At 52.4% G+C, this 15,982-nt stretch overlaps 3 protein-coding genes across 3 annotated transcripts; 2 read left to right on the top strand and 1 right to left on the bottom strand.

The window, feature by feature from the left end:
- The first annotated feature begins 1,743 nt into the window (after positions 1-1,743).
- Positions 1,744-5,185, top strand: LOC117863394 (protein TIC 21, chloroplastic). Its single transcript, XM_034747088.2, has 4 exons — positions 1,744-2,054; positions 2,908-3,165; positions 3,459-3,656; positions 4,851-5,185. The coding sequence occupies exons 1-4, from the start codon at positions 1,779-1,781 to the stop codon at positions 4,968-4,970; spliced, it is 852 nt and encodes a 283-aa protein (XP_034602979.1). The 5' UTR covers positions 1,744-1,778; the 3' UTR covers positions 4,971-5,185.
- Positions 5,186-9,227: 4,042 nt separating this feature from the next.
- LOC117838758 (transcription factor MYB77) lies at positions 9,228-10,503 on the top strand. The gene has a single exon (XM_034718947.2). The coding sequence runs from the start codon at positions 9,357-9,359 to the stop codon at positions 10,260-10,262; it is 906 nt and encodes a 301-aa protein (XP_034574838.1). The 5' UTR covers positions 9,228-9,356; the 3' UTR covers positions 10,263-10,503.
- Positions 10,504-11,562: 1,059 nt separating this feature from the next.
- LOC117858705 (probable cinnamyl alcohol dehydrogenase) lies at positions 11,563-15,464 on the bottom strand. Its single transcript, XM_034741834.2, has 4 exons — positions 15,226-15,464; positions 14,478-14,591; positions 13,644-13,871; positions 11,563-12,520 (listed from the first exon to the last, which is right to left on the bottom strand). The coding sequence occupies exons 1-4, from the start codon at positions 15,312-15,314 to the stop codon at positions 11,848-11,850; spliced, it is 1,104 nt and encodes a 367-aa protein (XP_034597725.1). The 5' UTR covers positions 15,315-15,464; the 3' UTR covers positions 11,563-11,847.
- Between the last annotated feature and the right edge of the window lie 518 nt (positions 15,465-15,982).

Below are 15,982 nucleotides of genomic sequence, written 5' to 3'. Positions count from 1 at the left end.
TGGTTACATTTTCGTTGAGAATGAAATCATTTTTCAAACTATGGATTTAATGAAATTGTACCTTGAGTTATATTATTATGGATCTTTTGTACTTTATCATTGGTCGATTTAACTTAAGAAATGGGAATACCCAACTTCAAAATCTTGGCTCGGCCACTGGTTTATGGACTTTCAAAAATTCAAAGTGGATCTTCATCTGTTCATTGCTAGTCATAAAACTCTTTTGCCCTTTTTAAAAGCGATTCCAACATAATCTCCAAATACAATTTTATCTAGTAATTTTTATAAGAGTATTCTAATGTACTTAGCGGCATAAAACACGGTTAGGGGCTAAAAGTTGAATAAACTTTTTATGCTTCTTAAAAAGAGCTATCTAAAATTGCATGTTATTTATAATAATAATAATAATAATAATAATAATAATAATAATAATACAAAGATATACGGCTCTCTTGCGTATTTGAGAAAAAATATCAAATGATATATTTATAAGGTGGGGAGGTGATTAGAATCATACGATGCATCACAACTTGCAAAGGTCGGTTTGAATGTAGAGTACTGTTTGTGTTTTAGAAAAAAAAATACCATGTTCTATTGAAATAGTTTGGTTTTAGAAAGACATTGAGTATTTGGATGCTACGCAAACATTGCAGCTTTGAAAACCATGGTATTACTAAAAAGTGTAGCATGTTTAGAGCTTTAGAAACTTCAATGTAGACTTTTTTCTTCTAAATATGGTTTTGCACGTACCTGGCTTCTAAAATTAGTGAAATCGGAAAAGAGAAAAGATTCTCACAAAATATAGTTAATTGGGTCGAAAGGCTATGGTCTATTTAGGTTGAACGTCCCGCCATGTTTTCCACATTTAATCCGCTCATTTTCATATTTATGGATAAATCCGGAAACGGGATGGGAAGTGAGAGAGTCATCACGCTCATTTTTGCGGGATCCTATTTTTAGTCAGGATGAACCCGTATTTATTCCGTATTTAATAAATTCATGATAGACTTAATATGCATTGGTATATACCTAGCTCTAACTCAATATCCTTATGGTCCGAGAGTTTCTGAAAGATCATTAGCATAAGAGTTCTTAGCAGTACCAAAACATGTTTGGCAACTAGTAAGAAAAAAACCAACAATGTGTGCTTGCGTGTTCCCGTTTAAATACCCAGTTTCCGTCCATTTTCGTAGTCATGTTATCGCGCTCCCGCTCCCAGCTGCTCCGAATCGGTCCTATTTTCGGTGATGAAATGTTGCAAATAGGATTCGCTTTGACCTCGTCCAAGCGAGTGAGAGGGAAATCTCCCGCGGGCGTGCGCGTATGGTCGTGCAGACATGCGCACGTTCTCGTACGTGAAGGAGGTGGAACTGCCCACTACCGTCTTCCCAGGAGTTTATCTCCTAAACCTCCTGTAATTACCCCTATAAATATGTACCATGAATGATTAAGAATACCAGCATGGTTACTGTTCATCTCCATCTCTCTCCAAGTCATTTTCTACTTACAACAGAAATGTGGGAGCGGACGAGAGAAAGGTTTTCCCTGTCCGTTTATGTCCGTTTTCATCCCATAGTCTGTTTGGGCCGACATCAAATTGAAACTTGTGGCAGACAGAGCAAATATCAAAAGCATATGCTATCTCTTTATCAGGGACCGAGCGCTGGCAGCCTCCCAGTTACTTTACAACGTGTGGTCCAAGGTGCTCATGAAAATCACAAATTTGAGGGGGGTTTATGCAATAGAGCGGCAGAAGGGGATAGCATCGCCATAGCAAAATGCAGGCGCTCCTACTCCCCGCGCGGTCCGCGCCGCCGCCGCCGGCGGTGGCGGCGTCGATGCTTCGGCAGCACGCGGTTTCCGCATCCGCGTGTGCGTCGCAGGCCCGCCGCCCGCTACCCGGCTCCGCCGGTCGCCTAAGATGTGGCGTCCGCGAAAGCACTCGGCGGCGCCTCACAGCGGCGGCGGCGGCGGCGTCCTCATCCTCATCGGGACCAATCTACCCGACGCCCCCACCAACAGAGGAGGAGGTGGAGCGGGTCAAGCTCGAGCAGGTTCTTTGCTGGTTCCTTCTCTGACTTTGATCTATCGATTCGACGCCTCGTGCTGTGCTCTGTGGATGAAGTAGGGTATATGCAATTATGCCACTGTTTTATTGAGAAATTGTATGCTTCCTGGCAGCATTGGTGAGATTTTGGGGCTCGAATCAAGAATTGTAGTTAGTTGCGGACTACTTAGATGGTTACTTGTTTAAGGAAATGCAGTTGGGCAGAATGGATTTTTGGGCACTGGGAGCTGTGCTTTTATGTTTCGTTTATAGAGGAATTGTGGAGAAGGAATGCAAACAAAATTGTAGGGAGCTATTTAAGGGTATATCTTTGTTGGTAGTTCAGTACTTAAACATTCTCCACTCTCCACAGTGGCGTTGCCTTGTTATCAGAGTCAACCATTGCTCATCAGTGATTTTGAACATGTGCATAATTTCTGTTTGAAACTTTTCCTTCATCACTTGTTCTTTCCAATTGAGAGGCATCTTATTACAAAATATACTTTTTTTTTACGAAAACATTACAAAATATACTTTCTATTTACTGAAGGCTCCATGCTCTTATTACGACTTCATAATTCATACCTTCTGGTACTGATGCTCCCGTTTAAATAACTGACATGAACAGCATACTTTTAACTCCTATTTGATTTAACGGAGCTTTAATAAACTGCCGTCTTCAAGTATAGTGTGCTGGCTAACCTGTGCAATCTTTTTGTTTGAATTAAGTTGTTTTTACATGGTGATGTGGTCAAATTGGTTGTGTGTTTTCTTGCTCGTCTCTAAATGGTCTAGAACATGTGCCGTGGTTCTGAATTATTGGTCTTTCTCTGTTTCTTTTTTATGAACTGACTGGACAGGTTAAGAAGAGGCTAGAGAAAACAGCAAGGTATTTCAAGAATTTGGGTACCCTAGGATTCTGGTCCCAGTTGGTGTGCACAATTGTTTCTGGTGGAATTTTGTCGTTCTCCACGGTTGCGATGGGGAAGGTGACTGCACCCTTCACATTCTATGCGACTGCTGCTGGTATTGCTGCTGCTTTTGTTTCAGTCTTCTGGTCATTTGGTTATATTCGTCTCTCTGAAAGGCTTAGAAGAACGGCAAAAGAACCTGCTAAGGTAATCTTTTTTCTCAACTGCTCCCTACTCGTACATTTTTAGCAGCAATACCAAAACCATTTCACATGAAAGAACCACATTGCATCTCCTTGCACACTTGCTCTGACTATTGCCATTCCTTCTGTCATTTGATAACTGAACTGGTATTTTCACATCATGTTATTCATCACAAAGATAACTTGTGGCTATTTTTAGTCTGATTGTGTATTTTAGATAAGTTCGCATAGCAAGCTTGATATGCTTATTCAGATATGCTTTTGAAACTTAAAATGAAATTGTAAATTTCTCTCCAGGCTCCCCCACGCGCCGATGTTGTCAGGAGTCTCAAAAATGGCATTCTGCTTAATATGCTCGGGATGGGCGCTGCTGTTCTGGGGATGCAGGCGACTGTTGGTGCTTTGGTAGCAAAAGCTCTCACAACCTCTACAGTACCGTATCAGGCTGCCCCTGGCCAAAGCCCTGTTTTATCTATAGATGTTTTCCTAGTCCAGGTACTTGCTTGTTTACTAATTTTACCATTTGGCGCAAATCATTCTCTCATAAAAAACTGCACCCAGTCCGGTGGTGCTATTCTCTTGTTTTCAGCATTATCCTATGCAGCCTTTGTGACCTTGACTATCTGACTACTGCACTTAACGTCATCAGTTCATCTTACCTCAAAAGAATCCATCCATAGAGTTCACTAAATGTTTGGGTAGTGAAATCACATCTCCAATATGTACCATTCATCATTTACTTCCTAGCATCTTTTTTTTTTCTCGATAGATTTTTATCATAATCCCTTTGGTGTACACAGTAAAATGGTACAGCACCCGCATGTGAAAGGAATCCTCACATACAGGAATAACACCAAAATTAATTCAGCCTGGAACCTGACAATGCAAGTAACTGTAGGATTCAGAAATCAGAATCCTGCAGACAATCACCTATTCAGAATCAGTAATCATAATAGAAATCACTGGGCAGCAGAAAGAGTTGTAAATTTTGTTACCAGTTTGCATTAGTAACATACCAGTGGTTGTTCGTTCAGTTATGCCTACCATCCTAGTTCACTAAATGTTTGGGTAGTGGAAGCAAATCTCCAATGTACAGCGTTTTATCATTTTCTTCCGAGCATTCTTTTTCTTGTTACATTTTTTATCACAATCCCTTGGTCTGCATAGTAAATGGTACATCACCCACATGTGAAAGGCATCCTCACATATATAGGAACACATGTTAGGTAGAGATTGCTGCTGCAGCGCTGCGGCTGCAGCTGCAACAGCCAACTGAGCAGCTTGAGGCTGAGCTGTGGGCCTGTTGCCCCGTGCAGCTGCAGCTGTTTGTGCAGCCAGCACACTGATTCTGATAGCTGAATAGGTGCTTGTGCAGCTGCAGAAATCACACTGAATCCTGTGCAGAAATCACACTGATTTCTGCACATGTTTCTTTGTGTTCCTATTCACACTGAACTGTGCAGAAATCACACTGATTCCGAATCCTGCAGACATCACCTATTCAGAATCAGTAATCATAGTAGAAGAAATCATTGGGCAGCACAAACAGTTGTAATGGTTACCAGTTTTGCATTAGTATCATACCAGTGGTTGTTTCAGTTGTGCCTACCATCCTAGTCTGTCATTACAATAGCCACGTTATGATGCTCTACTACTACTAATTTTTGCCATTTGTGACCCCATGAGCAGGCTTCGGCGAACACCATCCTGTCGCACTTCCTGGGGCTCGCGAGCTCCCTTGAGCTGCTGCGCTCGGTGTCGTTGCCCCCAGCGGAAGCCGCTCCGGCCCCTGCCCCTGCGCGGGCCTGAGCACATTCCGACCATGCCGAGCAAGAAAGAGATCTGCATTCCTGGGGCTCTGCACCTGTTGTTCCTTTTTGTATGTAAGAACTAGCATCAGGCTGACGCATCGATGCTTTTGGGTTTAATTTTAAACCAACGTGTTCCCGTATTTTTCGTGGCGCGAGCCTTCGCACAAGTAATTACATGTGGCTCTAGTGATGGGCTGGCTCGTTTGCTTGTCACTGTACCTGTGTCCTAGCATGCGTTTGCCTTTGGAATGATGTGCGTTGGGTTGGAGCTGACCTCTTTTTTGATTGGAGTCCACCCATCTCGTGTTTGGATGAGAGGGATGGGTTGTTTGGATGAGAGGGATGGGTTAGATCAATTTTTTGTTTGATGGGAGGGATCGAGAAAGTTGGGATGGATGGCATTTTAAAACCGTTAGTAAGAGCAACTCCAAGAGTATCTTCAAAAATTCTTCCCCAAAACTATGTATTGGGGGTTCTCCTAAAAAAAATTTCCCCCAAAAACATATCAGTCCACAGCAGATCGCTAATAAATAGCCCCCAATATTTCAAACACAGGCCACGTCATCATATTGGGCCCATCGGAAGGGACGCGCGAGCGTGCGGGAATCAGGATTGGGGGAGGAACGTCAACGCTAAAATATGCGCGGTGGCAGGCTGTTTTTTAGCGTCGCTAAAAAATTGGGGAAGGTTTAGGTGGATTGTTGGAGTTCATTTTTTCTCTCTTTTTTCCTAAAAAAGATATTGGGGGTAAGATTAGCAGCCTCTTGGAGTTGCTCTAATGGGTCCTACCTATCAGCTGCGGGACCCATATGTCACGCACTTCTCTCTCTTTGTTTTACCCGCGGCCTCCTCCCCACCCCCTGCCGACCCCCGCCCGGCGACACCACCTCCTCCCCTTCCCGCGCGGTACCGCTTCCTCCCAGCTCTGCGCCGGCACCTGCCTCCTCCCCGCTCGCCACTGCCTCATCCATGCCGCCTGCCTCCTCGACGGCGAGCCCGGGGTGCGCGTCCCGGAGCCCGGCGATGCCGCCTCCTCCCTGCCCCATGTCAGCCCTCGCCTCCTCCCCGCATGTCCCGAAGCCTGGCGATCGAGGGAGGCGACAAGCGCGCCGGCGCGCAGGCGACCGAGGGCGGGCAGGACGGGGAGGTGAGGAGGGAGGCGCCGAGCACGGAGACGGAGAAGGCACGACATCCATCCGGGTCGGCGTGGTCCGTCATTCTGGAGGAATGCAGCGAATCTAAATCTCGTGGGAATATTTCTATCTGGGTTGGATCCAACTCACATCATTTTTCAACCAAACGTGGAACAACGTGGGTCGAACCCGTTCCGATCCACTCCAACCCAATAACCAAACACAGGTTTAGTTAGCTGGTCTCAACCTGGAGCGATGTGTGGGGAGTACAAGCGGGCCTGGTGGGCCTCGCGATGACGAACACCACTAGTCCACTACTATGCAGCTGCCGCACGCAAGGAAGGAGCCCGCCCGCTCCCTCCGTGCCACACTGCCGCTGCCCGTGCCGGCAGCCCGGCAACGGAGGCGGTTACGGCCAGGCAACCAATGATGCGTAGGCTTCTCCGTCTTTCCGCTCCGTCCGTGGCAGCCCCCGCGTCCTCCCGGTTGTCCGGTTGCGGGGCGCTGGAATCCGCGACCGCGAGCCCGTGTGCGGCCAGCCTCGCACGCGCAACACATTGCTCGCCGGTCTCGCCCTGGCCTTGGCCGGAGATATCCCGGATCCCACACGGCGGGCACGGCGGATCGCGTGCGGTCGGGTTGGTCCGGCCACTCCCGCGACGTGGCGCTCGCACGCTTGCTCCGTACGCTCCCCGGTCTCGGCCGGGCCTGGACCTCTTGCGCCTAAACAAAGCCGCACGGCCGTTTGGTGCGCGGGCAGGCGCGATCCGCCGGGGATTCGCGGCGTGGGTTGGCGTCGAGAGCGTCGGAGGGAGGCGAGCGCCGCCACACTTTTTGCCAGCTCGGCGATAAACAAACAACACGATCATGCATTCATGCCAGCAAGCAACGGCACGGACGGATCGGAGGGGGGCCCATGCAAATGCCGATGCCACGGATCGGGAGCGAAGGTGCAAGGAAGCTGCCTGCCGCCTGCGCCCGTAACCGAAACGGGTGGGGAGGTTGGTCGGCCTGGTCGCCATGGATCTGGCTCCTCCCGCTCTAGGAGTATTCTATTGCGGAACGGGATCTTGGCCTGAGGGAGCCGCAGGGTACAGTGCGGTGGTACAGTACCGGCCGGTGTCGGTGCGGTGGGAGGCCGTTAAAGCCGCGCCAGCCAGCCTGGCCCTGCGCCTCCCCAGATCCACGTCCCCACCCCCCTCCGATGCCGATGCGATGCTGCTGCCGCCGCCTCTGACTTCCTCCCCCTCTCCCTCTCCCCTGCTTTCTTTTCCTCTCTCCCTTTCTATCTCTCCTGCTTTCATTGGGGCGTTCGAGGCCCACGGCTGTCGTCTTCCGCGGCCCGCGACGTGTCCGCGCCGTACGCGTACGTGGAGCCGCCTCTCGCGTGCACCCGCGACGGCGTGCGTTGCATCTGCACGCGATCGCGGGGCGCTTGCTTCTCTTTGCTTTGCTTCGCTGTGCTGCTCCCCGTGGCGGTGGTGGTGCTGGTGGTTGCTGGAGACTGGGAGGAGTAGTCAATGCTCCCTGTACGGTGCGCTCCACCGGTCGTCTCCGGGCAGCCGCTGCCGCCGCTGCGCTGCGACCCGGACGGTTGCACGTACGTACTAGGCAGTTACTCTAACCGTGACCATCTTTTCCTCCAACTGACGACACCGTGAAAGCCTCCTTTCTTTACCCGTCGGGGTACCAGACGACGCGTCGCCAGCTCGTCAGTCGTCACGGCCGCTGCTTTTGCATCATCGCATCAGATTTACTCCACCACGAACGTGGCTACAGATCTACAGTCAGTGCAGTAACAGAAGACTAACAGTGATCACGTTCGCTGTCACGGCGATCCATCCGTTCCAACGGCGGGTAACAATGGAGCACGTTTCTTTATCCTTCACCCGCATCGCTCCAGCAGCAGCAGCAGCAGCAGTGGGTGCCAGCTCCCCCGGCCGTACGAGTACGACCCACCCGTGGCGCGGCGCGTCAGAGGCAGCGGGGCAGCGGCGGTGAGCAGGCGCACGTACACGGAGACACCTGGGCCGCGGGAAGCTGAGCTGTGCCCATAACTGCCATGCCTCCCTCCACGAAATCGCGCCGGTTTTTATTGCCCCGCCCCACCCCACCCCGAGAGATTGCGCTCCAGCCTGGCCACCGGCCCCACCACCCCGCAAACCGCCGCGCCCTTCCCCCCTATCCTTTCCCCTGTCGCCTTCCGCCCCAACCCCCCGCCACCACCATCCCCCACGTGCTCCCTCGCTGTCCCGTGGGACTTCATCCCATCCGGCCCGAGCTGTCAGTGGCGGTGGGTGCCGCGTCGGCGCGGGTCGCGCGGGTGGGGGAGGCCCCCCCACCACAAACCGTCGCGCACAGCGGTCGTACTGTCCGGCTTGTACACATGTACGGGCGTGGCGGGGCCCACCGCCCGGCGACCCGTCATCAATTCGGCGGGATGGGCCGCGGGTTGGGTACACACCGTGCCGCTGCGGCTTGCATCGCATCCCATGCATGATTTGATTCCAGCTCCAAGGGGGATGGATGGATGGATGGATGGGGTTGGATGGATTTGGATGCGAACTCCCGCGGCCACCGGATAACCACATCGCCACGCCCTGTCGGTCTGTTTCCGATTTTTATGGCATCATTTTTTTGTGCGAATAAAAAATACGAACATTCCGCAAACGAAATGGATTACACATTTGGCCATTTGAACGCTAGTGGAAGTAGAAATCTAAAATGCAGCGTGCAAAAGGAACAGAAACGTGCAGTGATACGGAGCTGTAACGAACACTCCAACGAGTGGAGTTAATTTTAACCCGATCGATAGCTGGTCAGATTTTTAACGTACTCCTGCGTTTGACGGTACGGAACCCCGGAAACAAAACAACAATTCAAAATTCAAACCGCCCGGGGGGACCCCATGATTAACAGCCAAACGGCCTCGATCCCGTCCGCTCCGCGGCCTCGCATCCCCACCGCCATGTGGGACCACACCACCACCGACCCCACCCGCCATTGGGGCGGCGAAAACGAGCGTGAGGTGGCACCTCGCCAGCTGTAACCCGGTGACCAGCCACCGGCCGTTCCCGGTCACCCCTCCCTCCCCGTCTCTCCCCGGCTATATAAGCCCCCCGGCCTCTCCTTCCCCTTCCTCCAGCCACGGATCGAGACGTCCCAATCGAGCTGCTTGCTAACCAGTAATCACACAATCTCACGCACCGCCATTGCCAGCAGCAGCTGCAGCGAATCAGTGTGTCAGGGCGATGGGAGTGGGGTCGGAGTGCGACAGGATAAAGGGCCCCTGGAGCCCCGAGGAGGACGAGGCGCTGCGGCGGCTGGTGGAGCGTCACGGCGCGCGGAACTGGACGGCGATCGGGCGGGGCATCCCGGGCCGGTCGGGCAAGTCGTGCCGGCTGCGGTGGTGCAACCAGCTGTCGCCGCAGGTGGAGCGGCGGCCCTTCACCCCCGAGGAGGACGCCGCGATCCTGGCGGCGCACGCGCGGCTCGGCAACCGGTGGGCCGCCATCGCGCGCCTGCTCCCCGGCCGCACCGACAACGCCGTGAAGAACCACTGGAACTCGTCGCTCAAGCGGAAGCTCTCCACCGCCACCACGGCGGCGGCGGCGGAGGAGGGGCCCGAAGCTGAGCGGCCGTGCAAGCGTGCAAGCCCCGGGCCGGGGAGCCCGACGGGGTCGGAGCGCAGCGAGCTCAGCCACGGCTCCGGCGGCGGCGCGCAGGTGTTCCGCCCCGTCCCGCGCGCGGGCGGGTTCGACGCCATCACCGCCGCGGACGCGCGCCCGCGCCCTCCCCCGCCGCCGCCGTCGCGGGACGAGGACCCGCTCACCTCGCTCTCCCTCTCGCTGCCGGGGCTGGACCAGGCGTCGCCGGGGTTCCACCACGACAGCGCCCGGAGCCACTTCCAGGAGCTCTCCCCCTCGCGCTCCCCGTCGCCGCCGTCCCCCTCCTCCTCCGCCGCGTACCCGTTCAGCGGCGAGCTGGTGGCGGCGATGCAGGAGATGATCCGGGCCGAGGTCCGCAGGTACATGTCCGGCACGGGGCTCCGCGCCGGGTGCGGCGCCGGGGCCGTGGGCGAGGCGTGCATCGTGGAGGGCGTGATGCGCGCCGCCGCGGAGCGCGTCGGCGCCACCGTCGTCGTCACCCGGCCGTAGGGAAACCGAATCAGATCGAATCAATGCGAAGCATTGTGTTAATCAAGATCCGATCCCTGTGTAGCAGTACTACTAGTAGTTGTTCTCGTGGCCGTTGTATGTAGGAGGAGCTCTGCTCGCTGTTTATTCTTCGGCATCCGGCCGCTCTGAATTCACAAGGAAGGAAACAGAGCGGCGGCGGAAGCCGGAAAGGTGGAAATGGAAGAGGAGGTCGGCAGTAATCGAGCCTGCCGTTTCTTTACTTGAATGTGGTCACGGTTTGTTCGAAAAAGGAGGTGCTGTGAGTGAGATGCGCCCAAAACCTGCAGGTTCAGATCTGCTCGGATTTGGAGCAAGCCCATCTGTTCCGGGTGTTCCCACCCACATTGCGGCACGCCTGCGAGCGCAACCGAACAAAACGGGCAGGCAGATCCGTGCCGCGTTGCAGAACGGCAACCCGTCCATTGTTCACACGAACGGCTCTTAATGATGCTCAAAACCGTCGATGCATTTATGGGATTGTTATGCTCGAATCCAATGGTTTTTTTCTACGCAATTCCGATGAAATTTGTTGGGTTCCATCGCATACAGGCGAAGCTGAATGAACTGGGCTCGTCCCATCAGTGGAGCTGAGTTTATTATGAACTGTCTCGCAATCAAGTGAGCGCAGGACGGGGAGCAGCGGCCGATCGCTGGTAGCGACAACCAGCAGGTGCGCAGTATCAGCTATAGGAGTGGCGTGGCGGGCAGCCGGCAGTGAGCTGGTGTGGTGAGGAGCGAGGGAGGACGCCGCTCGCAGCAGCAGCCAGCTGTTTCTGGGGCCTTAACACCCCTGCGCAGAACAGTAATGAGAGGGCGATGCAACGCAGCCGGGCCCCCACCCGGCCGGACTTGAAGAGGATGGGTTCTCGTGGTGCCTGCGCGTCCTCCTGTGCGTGCGTGCCCACTGAGGGCTGCTGGCTGCTGCTGCTGCTGCTGCGAGGCGCTCTGCGGCCTAGCAAATCAGGGCAGGGAGACGGCGGCGGCGGCGGCGGCGTGCCGGCGAGGCGTTTGCGCCTTCGCCTGCCTGCCTCTCTTCTGGAGGCAGGACCGAGCTGGAACGTAGGCCTGATTTCGATCACGCTGGGCTTAGAAATTGGTACCAACTCTCTTCTTCTGGTCAAGCCGGATTACTTACTGTGGCCCAGTACGAAGCGGCCTAGTGTACTTCCAGCGGTCCAGCCCATTGCGACAGATGCAGTGGCACTTTTTTTTTTTTGTACAAACGGCCGACAAAAAGTTTAGCACAAACACGCAACGCCAGAAACACTAGATACAGGCATACTCTAAGTATACTACATAGGAGTAGTTTTTTTATAGGAATAATATTACATAGTTATTTGGCCTGAGAACAACTCAAGCATCCACCATCCCGTCTGCAAGCTGATGCCGATCGAACAAACTCTCTCTGTGCCAGCAATTCAGCTGCAGCGGTCACTCGCCCTTCGCCAAGCCCAGAAGGCCAGAACACACACAACTCAGCCCAAGGAAGCAGAAAGCCCACGCACACCTCGACACACGAGACCGACACAGCCTCACGGTCCACGCGCACACAGGGCACCGTCAATCAGTTGCTCGGCGCCTCCGCCGCCGCCACGGCCTCCTCGATGTTGCTCCCGGCAACGTCGACGACGAAGCGGTAGCGGACGTCGTTGCGCTCCAGCCGCTCGAGCGCCTCGTTCACGTACCCCATCTTGACCACCTCGATCTGGGAGGTGAGCCCCTTGTCGACGCAGAACTGCAGCGTCTCGGCGGTCTCCTCCACGCTGCCGATGAAGCTGCCCGTGATCGACTTGCGGCCCAGCATCACCATGGGGGACACGAAGCTCAGCGGCTCGCCGATGACGCCCAGCAGCACGTGCTTGCCGTCCATCTTCAGCAGCGCCAGGTACGGCTCCAGCGGGTGGTGCACGGGCACCGTGTCGATGATGTAGTCCAGCGAGTCGGCGGCGCCCGCCATGGCGTCGCCGTCCGAGCTCACCAGGTACGCGTCCGCGCCCAGGTGATCCATCGCCTCCGCGCGCTTCCGGGACGACGAGCTGATCACCGTCACGTGGTGGCCCATGGCCTTGGCCACCTTCACGCCCATGTGGCCCACGCCGCCGAGGCCCAGGATGCCGCCGCGGAGGCCGGGGGTCGTCAGCCCGAAGTGCTTTAGTGGGCTGTACACCGTCACGCCCGCGCATAGCAGCGGCGCTGCCTGCTCCGGCGCCAGACCCGCCGGGATCTTCACCACGAACCTGCACGTGAACCGATATTTTAATTGCTAGGCAACTAGATATATATTATGTCTAAATTTGTAAATGCTACGTACTTATAAAAGATAAAATGAATAGTAATTTGAGACGGAGGGAGTATAAATTATAATCTTCAACTCGATCAACACAGAGATCGGTAATTGTTACCAAATTCAATAGCTAGGAGTTACTGTCTATCATAATTCACATATATCAAAAGAAAAATCGATATTTCATACTGTAGATGGATGGGGAACGTATCTGGTGCAAACCATCTACCCCGTACAACCTTTGAAACTATGAATCAAGACCACAAGATGCTAATCCAATGAATAATTGCACCATCTACCCCGTGCAACCTTTAAAACTATAAATCAAGGCCACAAAATGCTAATCCAATGAATAGGGTTAGTGGTGGGATTATTTTGCAGTTAAGCCCCCCCACCCGCCGGCCACTTTTGCATATCATGGAAAATGTGCTGCATCAAAAGTGGCTGGCGGGTGGGGAGGCTTAACCGGAAAATAATCCCACCACTAACCCTATCCATTAGATTAACATATTGTGACCTTGATTCATAGTTTTCAAAATTGCACGGGGTAGATAGTTTACACCAAATACGTTCCGTGGAGGGATAGGTAGTGCGATTTGTCCACTGCCTAAAAAAGACAGCAGTTGTTGTAGAGAACTTGTGGATCAAAGGATGGAGGAAAGGTATCCTCATTTCTCCCAACCACCAGTGTTTAGGTGACCATTCTTCAGATGAGTAGGTGAGAATTCGGCTTCTGTGGTGATGGTTCAACTTCACAAAGTTGAGCTAGCACACTAGTCTTACTTTTTGACATCGCACTGTTGCCTGGTCACAACATCCATACCCATACTTGGAGTTGCATCTAGATGATGAACTTTCTCAATGATAACATTTCTTCACTGTACCCATACTTTCCTCCACCTTTTCTAGAAGGATTTGACCTCATCCACTTCACATAATTCAAGTTAAAGTTCTTGCTTGCTTTGTCCAGAACAATAATTTTTATGTTATAAATAAATAAATCTCTCTAGAACACTGACCAGATAGTGCTGAATTGTAAGTGCAGTGGTGATCGACTGGTGTTTAGAGGAACTCACTTCTGGTCGACGATCATGGTGGAGGCGAACCCTCCCTGCGTGGGCCGGCCGTCGGTGTAGACATCGTTATAGGACCAGATCCTCTTGTTGCAGTACTGCTCGACGTTGGCCTTGCAGGGGCGGCACTCGCGGCAGCACCCGACGATCACCCCGACGCCGACGACATCGCCGACGCGGTGCCTGCTCACCTCGGGCCCAACCTCCACTACCTCACCGACAACCTCATGCCTGAAAAGTTTCAGTCATCAGCAAGGCAGCCCATGATTACAAGTGTGCATTTCACAACACTATCGGTTCACAGGTGTGGAGCTGTTGTGCTGTTGGAAAAAGTTTGGTGAGGTTGGCTTTACTCATGGCTGTCAAAATGATGGTGTAGCTCTTTAGCTATAACGAAAAAGGATAGGAATGCGGTTTCCGAAAGTAAGCAATCTACTAAAGCGGTGTTTTATCTTTACGTTTCAAATAATGCGGTGATTGACAGTTATTCACAACTAACCCACCAAAGAGTGATTGTGACAACATGTAAACCTGACAACAGTTCTGAAATGATATGGTCATTTCCAGTTACCAAATGTGCACTCATACCTACTAATCTTTGCGGGTCAAATCCGATACATCATACATACCTAAGTTTGATTATACATGTAATTTCTCATCAAATTGCTCCAAAAAGTAGCTGTTACTACTGTCTATCCTTTCACACTTTTCAGAAAACTTCATGGAAGTTGAATAGAACACTTGAATTTTCGGTTTATTGTTGATCATTCTCGATCCCTAGTACTGCTGAAACGCTAGAAGACGAAAGAAAAAGCTATGGATGTGCTTTGTGCTTACCCAGGGACCATGGGGTACTTCGAAGCACCGAGCTGGTTCTTGGCCTGGTGGATGTCAGTATGGCAGATCCCACAGTACAGCACCTTCACCACCACATCCTCAGGGCCTGTCTTCCTGTTTTACGTTGTCGCCACAACAAACCCATGGAAAAAGAGGGACAAGTGTTAGTGGATTCTTGCAGGAAGACGAGCATATGCAAGTTTTGAGACAATTAGATAATATTTCATCACTTTCCTTCAGAGAGCTCTAGTAAAAGGAATATGAATACGGAAACTCTGTAAAAGGAATATGACTATGCATTTATGCAATCGATAGGTGCTGCCTGTCTGCCGATCGAATTGCACCACAGAAACCTACGTACTGACTGAAAGCGAAGGTTATGGCTTTACGTTCTGTTTTTCAGCCTGGTCGGAGGAATCAGGTGGATAGAAGTTGCACCTGCAGTTACTGGATAGAAGAAAAAAAAATTCGATGGTATTTTTCCTTCACAACCATTCATCGATCGGATTCCTTGTTTTCTCTTTTTGCGAAACCATCCATCAGATTTGTGTTCCTGATCGCGGAGGAGTAAAAGTGTAAAACAAACTGACCGCACGAGAACTACTAAAGACGCAGCAGAATCTGTTCGTCTTCCTGAATTCTCCTTCGCGTGCACGTTTCAAAGAACGGAGATCGAGCAGGAAGGGAGCGACGAAGACCGGAGCGATGGAGACGGCCATGGCCGGCGGAGGGCGGCGGAAGCGCGTACCTGACGGTGTAGGTGTACGGGGAGAGGTGGCCGGTGGCGTCCCGGGCGGCCCACCCCACCACCGTCCTCTCCGACGCCAGGCTGCCCATTCTTCGCTCTCTCGCTCCCGTGACGCCGGGCGCCGGCCGGAGGATGTCGAATCGGAGACGGCGGCGCAGGAGGTGGGGGTGCGCGACGGCGACGGAGAAGATGTGGTGGGGAGCGGGTGGTTTTGGCCTTGGGAGAGCACAAGTAGTGCGTGCGCTATATAGAGGGAGCAAGCTGGGCACATGCAAGTTTTTTTTTTTCAATAGAGTTAGAACTGTACTGTACAGCTGGTAGGTAGAGCAAGGGCAGGCTGGGCACGTGCAAGTTTTTTTTTTCAATAGAGTTAGAACTGTACTGTACATCTGGTAGGTAGAGCAAGGCCAGTACATGTGCATATAATAAGCTTGTTTTAGTAGGCCTAAAGGGCTGTACTTGGAGAAACGAGGCCAATGCAATGTCAGACTGTACAAGCACAAGAATGGTTGCTTCGATGTAAGATCAAGTCTGCACTTGATGGAGCACAAGGCCAATCCCCGTTTTGTTTTGACCTGAACATTTCCGCTAGTGGTGAGATGGCACAAATTGTCATCCATGTACAGACCAGCAACTCTGCCTCAGTCCAAAGGTCGTCCAGTGACCAAGACAAACAGGCTCTGCTTGAGCATTCCGTGCAAGGGGAGGGGGTCGGGGGAGGAGCAGGTGGCGTTTCTTCTTCACCGATCGGAAAAAA

The sequence above is a fragment of the Setaria viridis genome, chromosome 1, assembly GCF_005286985.2.
Source record: "Setaria viridis chromosome 1, Setaria_viridis_v4.0, whole genome shotgun sequence".
Lineage (NCBI taxonomy): Eukaryota > Viridiplantae > Streptophyta > Magnoliopsida > Poales > Poaceae > Setaria > Setaria viridis.
This window is presented reverse-complemented; position numbering and strand designations above follow the sequence as displayed.